The sequence below is a fragment of the Bombina bombina genome, chromosome 8 (genome assembly GCF_027579735.1).
Source record: "Bombina bombina isolate aBomBom1 chromosome 8, aBomBom1.pri, whole genome shotgun sequence".
Classification (NCBI taxonomy): Eukaryota; Metazoa; Chordata; class Amphibia; order Anura; family Bombinatoridae; genus Bombina; species Bombina bombina.
Window position 1 is genome coordinate 120,127,637 of NC_069506.1, and position 12,600 is coordinate 120,140,236.

General features: G+C 40.7%; 1 protein-coding gene across 6 annotated transcripts in view; it reads left to right on the forward strand.

Annotated features, from left to right (window-relative positions):
• MIB2 (MIB E3 ubiquitin protein ligase 2) overlaps window positions 1-12,600 on the forward strand; it is a 451,988-nt gene that overhangs the window by 429,087 nt on the left and 10,301 nt on the right. For all 6 annotated transcript variants that reach the window (XM_053690538.1, XM_053690540.1, XM_053690543.1 and 3 more), the window contains one exon: window positions 8,135-8,200. In XM_053690538.1, the coding sequence (XP_053546513.1) occupies window positions 8,135-8,200 (66 nt within the window). The remainder of the gene's footprint in view (window positions 1-8,134; window positions 8,201-12,600) is intronic.

Sequence of the window (12,600 nt, forward strand, 5' to 3'; positions counted from 1 at the left end):
TTTGTAGTAACTACTCAGCATGTATTGACCTCTAAATTGCACTATCAGGTAGGAATCTTTCAGTAAATATCTGTCTAGTGACTGACTAAGTTAGTGGCCCCTTGCGGGGAGTATGGCCGCCTGGATGAGTAAATATGGCTGCCGTGACACTGCAATTATATGAATATCTATTAGTCTCTTAGTATATATGAGTGTGATATGCATATTCTGGGGCTGCTTGGAATGATTAAACATGTGTGGCTATAGTTCACTGAAGGCGCTGATACCTGTGTATAGCCCACGATTTGCAAAAACTTTTTCATTCTAAGGATACATCTAGGAAAAATAGTGGTAGCTGTGATCATGATGTTAGTTTCTAAAGCCTAATACTGAACAGAGTGCCACTGATAAATAGTATATCATTACCTGCCTAAATGGTTACCCTGACAATGCATGTATGTGAATACCAAATGTTTTCTTAACAAACATACCTGATATATGCATGTTTATAGGCTCCAGCACCCGGTACAACACCAACATTATCAGAGCTAATCACTGGTTGTGGTAAAATATTTAACTAAGATACACTGAAAATGGTGCTAGTAGAGCTGCCTTGAGATAAATATGAATCAGCATACAAACTCACTCTGAATTAACAGAGTTCGTAGTAGGAGTAAACAGGTCTTATCTGATCCACATAACTCAGCTCACGTAAAAAGCATAGACTTACGATTAATGCAATACAAGGGATTCTGTTCATCCACACCACACATAAATCAGCAGTATAGTATAGCAGGTATTATACTTAACAACACAGCAAAGATTCTATCTGAGGTTAAAAAATGCCATAAATTGCAACTTGTCAACACCAAGGAAGAGCCGTTCTGTTTTTTTTTTTTTTTTGCACAGTTACAGAAGAATCAGCATACGCCGACATACTGTGATATATCATTTCACACAGGTTAACAGTCAAGTTAATGCAAAACAGAACATGACACACAAAAGCTACAACATAATTACAACTGAAAAGTGAGACAAAAATCATATGTGTTTAAGTACATTGTAATGCTAACGTTAAAACAGCACAGCATCAATACAGATTTGAGTTCCAAACAATGTCCCTGATGTAAGTCCTTTGTTTGCAAAAGGGGGTGTGCCTTGACAGGCCGTTGCTGCAGCATTTTCTGATGAACCTACTCATAAAACTCGGCATGTCGTTCTTCAACAAACAAGACTCACATGCGCCCAACATTCAAAAAGAACCCTCATAGAAGCAATAGACCAGTCGACAAGTTTATCCAAAAAGTATACCCATCAAAATCTGTCTCATCAACCAATGCCCTCTGCTCCATGGGTAGTTCGCAGCATGTCCTCCCTGCATTTCAGGAGCTTGAGCATAGTCGCCACTGATCCACTTCCCCGCAGCAGACACCCACCTTGGCAGTATGCATCCTCCAGTAACTCTTGAACGAGGAAGTGTGTGTCAGGGTTACACTGCAGCAGAGGCGCAGCGTCCTCTGCCCCGCTGCTCTGCATCGGCACTGTGTCCCCTGTGCCCTTGTTGAATTTATCCGCTCTTTGTTGCGATTCACAGTAGAAGTTCTTTAAATTCAGAAAGTCAATGTCTGGTGGGAGTGGACCACACAGCTGCGGCCATATCTGTCGCCCCTGCGAGCTCTCAATATGCCTTGGCTGATGGATCTCTGGGGCCGCATCAACCCTGTCACCGATGCCCACGTCTAGTATAGACGCTAGAGAAGGTCCGTGTATTTTGACATGCTCCCACCGGCTGAGGTGCGTGGGTGATATCTCGGTCATCAATGTCGGTGCCTCCCTCCCAGTCTGTGAAGGAGCTGCGGTCATGGGGATGTTATCCGTTTCCTTGGCCTGGGACACAGTAGCGGTAGTCAAAAACCGTGAGGCAGATCCCTGCCGACTGGGAACAGATTTCTTGGGGCGGGAAGTCCGCTCCGGTATCCTCACCATTGTGTAGAGATCCGTGCAGGACGAAAGTAGTCTGTCCAGTCTGGGCAGGAGCATGGCCTGTATTTCAGCAAAAATGTAGTTGTTGGCCGCTGCTTCATCAGTGTTGGACAATCCCATTGCGGGAAGGAGGATGATGATATGCAGGTATCGAACTATGTACAACGTGGCAGCAGAGCAAACGCCACGGCGCCAGATGGCCTTCTTAGCCTTGTACTGCAACCGGGGGCTAGGGCCGATGGAACGCCCTACACAAATAATGTATCGACTGGCGATGACCAGAGCAGGGTCTCCCAGTAAGATGTGTGATGTGGGGGTCTAGATGGTCTCTGAATATTTCGGAAAAAGCCACTTATTTGGCTGGTAGTATCAGAGCTCTTGTAGCTTGCTTCCATCCAGAAGTCCCGCCCACCGGAAGTCGGAATTGGTTGTCTTTATTTTTTATCCCTCCCTCTCAAGTGACTCTTGTGTGGAGTTTCACATCTTGGGTATTTGCTATCCCATACGTCACTAGCTCATGGACTCTTGCCAATTACATGAAAGAAAACATAATTCATGTAAGAATGTACCTGATAAATTCATTTCTTTCATATTGACAAGAGTCCATGAGACCCACCCTTGTTATGGTGGTTATGATTTTTTTGTATAAAGCACAATTATTCCAATTCCTTGTTGATACTTTCGCTCCTTTCTTATCACCCCACTTCTTGGCTATTCGTTAAACTGAATTTTGGGTGTGGTGGGGGTGTATTTATAGACATTTTGAGGTTTGGGAAACTTTGCCCCTCCTAGTAGGATTGTATATCCCATACGTCACTAGCTCATGGACTCTTGCCAATATGAAAGAAATGAATTTATCAGGTAAATTCTTACATAAATTATGTTTTTCGGTTTTCTGTTTTTTTTACCTGTTCTTTTCGGTAAAATTATTGTATAGCATATTTCAAATTTGATGCTAGCTGCTGTTTGAGTTCATTACTTGACTTACTGTTTTGCATATAATAGTTTTCTAGGACTATACTTTATTTAGATAATTCGTAAAAAAAAAAACAGCTAAATCTGGTTATGTTACACAGAACTAAATAAAGAATAATATAGTATATTTATAATTAATATTGTTTTAAGTAGGGATGCACCGAAACATTTTGGCCGAAAATGGCATTATCGTTTTTTTCAGGTTTTTTCCAATTTTAGTGTGTTACTTTCAATAAAAGTGTGGTTATTTTATTGGCTTGCAGTTTTTCAATTCAGATTCATTCCATAAATAGTCTAATTACGAAAAAAAAAATATGAAAAAAAAATATGAAAAAAAATAATATATATATATTAACCATGTTAAAAAGCATCAGTAAAAAATGTAAAAAAAACACATATAGATAAAATTACAAAAACAGGAATATCTTGCAGGAGCGGCTAAAGCTGATAATTACAATAAAAACAGAGATAATCACAGGTGATCAGTGTGAGTGGTACACCAGAGTAAGAGTGTAAACTAGTGAAACAGAATAAGCCTAAGTACAACTATAACAAGTGCATCAAGCAAGAAATTAATAAACAATAGTACAAACAATAATGTTCAAAAAATAGTGTGTAAAAAAAATAGAAAAATGCACTGCAGTGCAAAAAGAGGGTCAAATAGTAAGTGATTGCAAATGGATATAACAAATGCTAGCTACTAATCCAGTGAGGTAAAGATATAATTAAATAAAATACACAATATGCAATAACATAAAAAATATATTCCAAAAAAGTGTTCCAAAAAGTTGATCAACAAATGTTAGTGAAGAATAAAAATAAGTCAATTAAAACCAAAAAAATGGGGAAAAAAAATGGGTGATGAAAAACAAGGTGAAAAGTGAGGAAATTTGTTCCTTCAATATTAGTTACTTTAACAGATCCAAATTCCTGAGTGTGGTAGCTGAAGTAGCTGATTGGATCCTAGCACCTGTCAGCTGCTCCTATGGTATCCTAAAAAGTGTCCCTGAAAACAAGAAATTCACAACATAGTGTATCCAATATGAGAATGAAGTAAAGATTAAAATAATGCTTACCAATATGTCAAAGCGTTTCTGCCCTCAAAAAAGGGCCTTGGATCTTTTCCGCCACTTTTGACAGCTCCAATGTAATGCACGCAACTATTATATTGCTACAAGAATCTCCATGCAACCCTGGGGTTATTGACACATATCTCGTTGTCTGCAGGACAAAACTAAAGCGTTAACTCCTTATCTGACAGCACTGCAATGATTAGCAGATCCCTATGGTAGCTAATGGGTTAAAGTGTCAAGATCTGATTTCCCAGTCTTTCCCCACTTACCCTTAGCATGCTGGCTGCTGTCACTGGGTCCCCAGATGTCACCTTGCACACAGCTGTGTGACCATGCATGCAATCACGGCTCAGGCTCCGCCCAGTACACAAATCGTTAACTCCTTATCTGACAGCACTGCAATGATTAGCAGATCCCTATGGTAGCTAATGGGTTAAAGTGTCAAGATCTGATTTCCCAGTCTTTCCCCACATACCCTTAGCATGCTGGCTGCTGTCACTGGGTGCCCAGATGTCACCTTGCACACAGCTGTGTGACCATGCATGCAATCACGGCTCAGGCTCCGCCCAGTACACAAATCGTTAACTCCTTATCTGACAGCACTGCAATGATTAGCAGATCCCTATGGTAGCTAATGGGTTAAAGTGTCAAGATCTGATTTCCCAGTCTTTCCCCACATACCCTTAGCATGCTGGCTGCTGTCACTGGGTGCCCAGATGTCACCTTGCACACAGCTGTGTGACCATGCATGCAATCACGGCTCAGGCTCCGCCCAGTACACAAATCGTTAACTCCTTATCTGACAGCACTGCAATGATTAGCAGCAGATCCCTATGGCAGCTAATGGGTTAAAGTGTCAAGATCTGATTTCCCAGTCTTTCCCCACTTACCCTTAGCATGCTCGCTGCTGTCATCTGGGTCCCCAGATGTCACCTTGCACACAGGACTCTTTTACTGCCCAAAAAAAACCTTATCTAAAAAAAAGCCACCCCATAAAAAAAAGCCTAAGACTAAGCCCCAAATAGGACTCACTGTTCCTGAACTCCGACGGAGAAGGTCTTCTACCAGGCGGCTCCATCATCTTCTATCTTCATCCGGAGCGAAGGCAGCGCGGAGCTGGTTTCCACCGATGCTCAGATCCTCAGCGGCGATCTTCAGTGGCGGTTTTCAGCGGTGGCGGTCCTCAGCGGTGTGGGGGCTCCTCTTAATGCGATCGTCGGCCACACACTGAAGATTGAAGACAAGGTACCCCATTTTTATTGGGGTACCTTGCATTCCTATTGGCTGAAATTTTGAAATCGGCCAATAGGATGAGAGCTACTGAAATCTTATTGGCTGATTTGAACAGCCAATAGGATTTCAGTAGCTCTAATCCTATTGGCTGATTTCAAAATTTCAGCCAATTGGAATGCAAGGTACCCTAATTTGAATGCAGTACCTTCCATTCAATGTTTAGTGTACGACGGAGATCAGATGAAGAGGAGCCTCCACGCTGCTGAGGACCGCCGCCCTGGATCTGCATCAGGGAAGACCGCTCTGCGCCACCTTCGCTCCGGATGAAGATAGAAGATGATGGAGCCGCCTGGATGAAGACCTTCACCGCTGGACTTCAGGAATGGTGAGTACCTATTTGTGGCTTAGTTTTAGGATTTTTTTTATTTTTTGTGGTGTTTTTATTTTTTTAGATTTGGGTTTTTTGGTCTGTAAAAGAGCTGTGGGGGGTTTTACTGTTAGAGGGTAATTGGTCATTTTGTTTAGGTAAAAGAGCTGTTTAACTTAGGGCAATGCCCTGCAAAAGCCCTTTTAAGGGCTATTGGTAGTTTTTTATTAGATTAGGGGGTATTTTTATTTTGGGGGAGATTTTTTTTGTATAGCTTTGTTTATTTTTTTCTGTAATTTTACATTTTTTATTTTTGTAATATTAGCTTTGGGGTGTGTATTTTTTTTAAATAGACTGCCCTTTGGGCAGGCTTATCGCCTAGTGTGTGTGTGTATATATATATATATATATATATATATATATATATATATATATATATATATATATGTGTGTGTGTGTGTGTATATATATATATATATATATATATATATATATATTATTTTTTAAATATTTTGGAAAAAATATGACATTTTCGGTTTCAGTTTTCAGCCAAGTGCATCCTGGATTTTCGGGTTCGGTTTCGGTCCAGAATTTCCATTTCGGTGCGTCACTACTTTTTTTTTTTTTTTAAAGGGATTATGTTCAGATCAATTGGAGCTTTTATTGTAAATAAATTAAGATTTGTATAGGTTGAAATCGATGGACTTCTCTCTTTTTTCAACCTCATCTACTATGTTATAAAATTGCAATGCAGCTGTTTTGAATATCAAGACCTTTGCCTATCTACAGCTGCTTTCTTCTTGTCATTCCTGTCTATAGAAAAACCCCTTGGCTTAAATGTTAGGGAAGTCTTATTTCACAAAACACCAGGCTGGAGAGGACAGATGCCTAGTTTCCAATACTGTTGTAAACTTGTGTTAACAACAAGTATCTCCAATAAAGTCTATGGAGATTTTTTATGTTACCCTTCGTTTGCATAAAGGAAACTAGGCTAGAGTCTCATAAACACTGCACAAAAAATGATACCTTGTCAACTATTTCTCTTCAAGAGCGGCTTCTGCTTCCGCCTTAGCTCTTTTTTTTTTTCTTCAACATCACCGTAAAAAGCTTACAACCTATTGCATGTGAAGAAAGTTTTAAATAATTTAATATGGATATTCATTTTGTGAGGTAAAGAGAGGGGAAGTGGTGTTTGAGATAGGAACTTAGCATGTGCATTTATTGGTTATTCAGCATTTGTTTGGCCTCATTAGACTATTTTCTGTGCTGGTATTTTTAGGGTTTAAGTTCAACCTACACATATCTGGATTTGCACAGAGATTTGTGTGTTGCACTTTAACACTAATAAACCTGGCACCAAAAATAGCCAAATGCAGCTGCCCGCAGTCATATTCAGCATTCTTTGTGAAATGAATGCTATATAACCAACAAATGCACGTGCCTATTAGGAACTGCATGATTACTGTTGGAGTTTCCTGGCATAACCTTTTAAAATTACAGTCTCTCACTTAATTAATTAGAGTGCCTATGGTTTGTTATGTAAATTAGCCTCTTAAATACAGCTGGTCATTTCGCTGTTAAGGACCAGTGCTGTACCCTGTATGGCGGCTGTGTCCTGGGCCATTAGCGTGCCTGTCCCTCTTTTGTTGGTGCAACCACAATATGTCTGCATGTCTCAGGAGTGAGGCAGTGCAGAAATAACATAATGGAGGACAACTCAGGCTAGTGATTGCAGGGACGTTTTCCCTGTGTTCCCAAGCCTGACAGTGGGGGCATTTATTCATTAGTTGCATGCTGCAGCTGGAATTCTGCATGTGAGGCTAGCAGGCAGCAGTACAGTGACTGTCAAAAATGACAGTGACTGGGTATACAATCCCTGTGACAACCAGTGACAGTGAATGTATACTTAAAATGGATCATAGGTACAAGTATGCCGCAATGCATGCTGGTATCAGGCTCAGTGGCCAATCAGCAGGAGTGAGGCATTCCAGTGATGCACAAGAAAGAGGCCCATGGTCAAGTAATCAGACAGCCAGTCACAGTAATTACATGTCAAAAATGGTAAGCTATTGTTGTCTTGGCCTCTCCCCTTGGTTGAAGAAAAACCTAGATAGACTCAGAAGCAGCAATGCACTACTTGGGGATAGCTGAACACAGGTGAGCCAGTGACAAGAGGCATAAGTGTGCAACCACCAATCACTAGTGAGCCTAGTAGTGCATTGCTGCTCCTGAGACTACCCTAGGTTTACTCTTCCACAAAGAATACCAAGAGAACAAATTTGATAATAGAAATAAGTTGGAAAGTTGTTTAAAATTGCCTGCTCTATTGGAATCATAAACCTTTAATTTTAACTTTACTGTCACTTAAATAGGGTGAAACCATTTTGTTTCATAAGTAAACTTTTTGTGGCAGGTTAAGTCTTTTAGAAGTGTGTGTGTTTTTTTTTATAATTAAGGAATAAGAAGTTAGGAACCAAGGAGGGTAATACAAGTAACCTACCCTAATTTTCAATTTTCCTTCCAGAATGCTCCAAGAGAATGAAGAAATGCATCAAGTGTCAAGTTTCTATAACCAAAAAGCTTAGACAAGGTATGTGATGTCATTTCTTTCCATTAACCGATTGCCTTTGAACAGAATGCAAGTACTACATTATTACTGCAGAAAAATATGCATTACATTCTATTTAAGGACTAAATGTAAAAAAATAAGTTCTCCCCTTGTTTTTCTATATAAAATTATTTTTGCTAATAGTCCATACAACATCACATTGCCTACATTGGTTGTGAATGTCATATAACATCCCTGCAATGTGGTTTCTATTTTAATTTCACATATAGGTTATGATGATTATTTATATTTAGACTTGTCAAGACTTTAGGTTAGGCAACTCTAGACAGCTGAGATTCCAGGCATATATACAGGTAGAAACCCTTTATCCAAACTGCTTGGGACCAGAAAAGGTTTGGATTACTGAATAGTTTGGATTTTGGAATATTTACATCTGTTAAATGGGACAATTTGAGAGGGGATGGAACCAAGTGTAGACAGTATTTACATGTCGTAATACAGCTTATACATGTAACCTAAAGTTCATTTTATTTCATTATTATACTTTTGTATACATAGTACCATCAGAAAGATAATACAGTACTGTAATCAAAAAGGTAATGTTTGTTGTTTTCAATAAATATAGACTATTGTTAACATATATATTAGAGGTGTGCGTTCAGCAGCTTTGTTCACTGACGAATATGCAGAAGTCGGAGGCCGCTTTTGGTATTCGGCTCTTTTCGAGTTGAATATACTCTTGTTCAAGTAAAACATAATGAGATCTGTGCAAATCTATCTATATATATGTCATACAAAATCTAGAATACCTGGGGACAAAAACTCCACAGGTAAGCCCCAAAAGCGCTGCCAGCAACGGAAACCAGACTACTGTAATATATTGGTATTACAGTATATTATGTAGATTAATCTAGAACTATAGCAGCCAGTCCCCACAAGAGCAGATAAGTCCCTCAAACTTATCAAATAAATAAAATTATAGGAAGATCAGGGATGGCGCTCAATCTATAAAAATGTATACCAATATTTAAGGATGCTATTGCAGGGGACTATTATTTCAAAGCCACATCAATGTTAATTTCAATGATAAAAGGGCATATGTTGATTAAAAGTCAAATTAATAAGCGGAGCCTGACCACGCTGGAAGATGGTCGCACACTAGGAAGGCTCCTGCTTCTTATACTGATATAAAGCTTCAAATAGCATAAATGCACCTTAAATTAACTTTATTTTTTTAGTGCCTGACCTAGCCTAACAAGAAGCTTCTAATAGAGGTAGCTTTGAAACCTGAGCTCCATTATCTTTGCAGCCATTTACAAGCCTGCACATTTAAGGCGCCAATCCAGATGGCTACCCCTCTCTGCCTCATCCAGCTGCAATAAGGCCCCAGTGGATCATTTATACACATCAGACGGTCTCCCCAACGAAGAATCACAAAATTCAAAGACCACATACCCTGCTAGAGGATCCAGCACTTCATCCGGAGGGTCCGTTCCTCCTTTGCTGCCGGAACGCCATAACCGCTTCACGCAGGCCCCAGGATATACAGGGTAACGGACTTAAGCACCAAGGCCTCCAGCCTCCTGTCATTATCCCGACTAGCTGAGGGGGTCGCCGCTCGATACCTACAGCGGCGATCTTGGTACCACAATTGATTTGCTGACTCACAGGGCCCCAGACGGAAGAGCCGAAACCGGTAAGCCACTTATTATTTAGGCTGGTGCGCTTTGCAGAAAGGCACACGGAAGCCATTGCTGTAGTGCGGGCGCAGAGTGGGCAATCCGTAGTGAATGTTTGTGAAGGTCCTGTTAGCCTCATTGCCTCCTCGGCCTGATCCTGCTCCACTGCAGGAGGTATTGCCCCTCTTAGAATCCTCGGGAGGTCGATTCCCCACAAAGTGGCAAGCAGCCTAACTAAAAATTCTCAGCAAGGGGTCTTGCGGCATTAACCGCCTCTACATTTGACCACAATTGTAAACAGAGCCTGGTTCAGACATTACAGGACCGCCGCTATTAGCGTATGAGACAAGGGCCTTAAGAATATAATTTACAGCGTGACATAACATGCCCCTATAACTGGCCTAAAACAAGGCCTGAGCGGCAGGGATACTGGACAAGTATAGTTATTGTACAGCTTTCAACCATATACTCACTGAAAGGGTATGCCTAACAAAAGGAATAGCAAAGCTGAAAAGATAGCTGCTACTAAACCTATGAGCCATTATCTTAGGCCCCTAGACCCCACAAAAGAAGCACCTAGCCCCAATATGGACAGCTCCCAGGACGATCCTGCTCCCCCCACACCATACCATACTGACAAACATCCCCAGTTTGTCACTAAGGAAGACATTCACCATTTATCTTCTAAAGAGGACATCCAAGGGGTGCTGAAGGAGATGAGGAGCCTCTTTGGGGATCTTAAGAAAGATTTTTCCGCATTGGAGGACAGAGTCTTAAAGATTGAAAAGACTTCTCACGACAACGCAAATTCAGTGAAGCAGCATACTACAGACCTACAAAACCACGCCGATAATTTACAATATCTGAATGATAAGCTGGAAGACATAGACAACCGGGGACGCAGAAACAACCTGCGTTTCCGCGGAATATCTGAATCTGTTACTCCGCAGAATATTGAAGGTTACCTGCAAGCATTATTTCGAATTATCAAAGATTCACCGTCGTCACCTGAGATCCCCATAGAAAGGGCTCATAGAGCCCTCCGACCCAAACCACCAAACAAAGCACCTCCAAGAGACATAATAGTAAGATTTTTAAGTTATAAAGACAAGGAGGACCTCCTTCAGGGGGCCCGCAAGAAATCACCTATCACCCATGTTGGAGAAGAGATCCAGGTTTTTTCTGATCTGTCTCCTGTGACCCTGCAAAAACGGAGAGATTTGAACCACATTACATCAGTCCTACGAAACCACAGGGTTCCCTACAGATGGGGTTTCCCGGTCTCGATTATCGCCACTAACAGGAATAAAACCTCCATCTTCAGGCCTGGAATGGATCACAAGGAGTTTTTTGAGAACCTGGCCATTCAGACCCCTCTCCCCAACAGACCCCAAACAGGAAGGTCATCTCCACCCTCCTGCCCACCAAGTGACCGTCCTGCAGGTGCAACATGAGGGTAATGTACTGTCAGACTTGCTGTGCTCAGGTTTATTATTTAGTATCTCCCTTTCTTTTCTTTTTATGATCCAGAAAGAGTGACGCTATCTATAAAATGACTTTGCAGTTGTTGGATGTGTTCACATGTTTTGCTTAATGTTTTGATACCTGACTCATCTTATCACCTAAAAATGAATATTTTATTTCGGGACAATATATTTGCCTCTCAGCGACATAGACTGGAGTCTCTTGCCACTGATCTGTCACAGAGATCTCCCGTTGTGACCCAGTAAGACAGACACCTTCACATATGTTACCTTACAAGTCGCTCAATGCATTCAGTTGTTATTTATGTTCTTTTTTCTCATTTTTTCCCCTTCCCTTTTTGTTATTTTACATATGTTCCTGCAATTGTTTAACTGATTGAATTGTTAAGAATGTTTTAATTGAATGTATTATTCTTGAGTTAAATGCTTACTCATCGTAAGATTAACCTGGAGACTTTTGTCTTTTAACAACTGAGGGATACTCCCGGTTGCAGACAGCACCCCAGCCTTCATCTGTTAACGTTTTAGAACATTTAAAAGCTAAACAAGGTCCCATCTTTTAGGCCACGAAAGTTAAAGACTATCTACTATCAGAGTATAGTTTTGCTAATCAATTAATAAGAATTTTTTAAGGTCTTTGCATGTAAACACAGGAGCCTTCAGCTATCATGTCTGCGAATGCATGCACTACACCCCAGAGTGGTCATATATATACCCGCCCAGGCCCCCTAACACGAGAGTAACGGCCGGAGTCTTAAACTTTCCACCTGTAGTCTCATTTACACTAGCACATTATGAATAAGGGCCGGAGTCCTTTAAACCTCCTGCAGACATGACTTGACCCCTCAAATTTAAGAGCTTTCTAGTTTAAACTTAATATTGTTAGACCTAAAAGGATGGATAGCCTGCTTTGAGCATATAAGATGCCTCTCCGACATTCTCTGATACATTTCTTGGGCTGGTCTGCACTTACATATTTTTATGCTATAGGTATATTTTTGTTTCATAATAACTTACATCAGTAGAGGGGCTTTTCCCCTAACTTAGGTTTGTTACAAGGTTTTTGCACATATAGTTAACCTTAGTGGTAACCTGGTTTTTGTGTCTAATCTGGTTGCTACTATTACGCCTTTCCCCTGTTATTTCCTCTCTGATATCCATTCATTTCCCCCTCTCCTTCTCAATTACACCGCTCTCTCTCTAATTTTCCCCCTATCTTAAACCCTTGCTATCTCCCCCCCCCCCCTTTTTTTTTTTT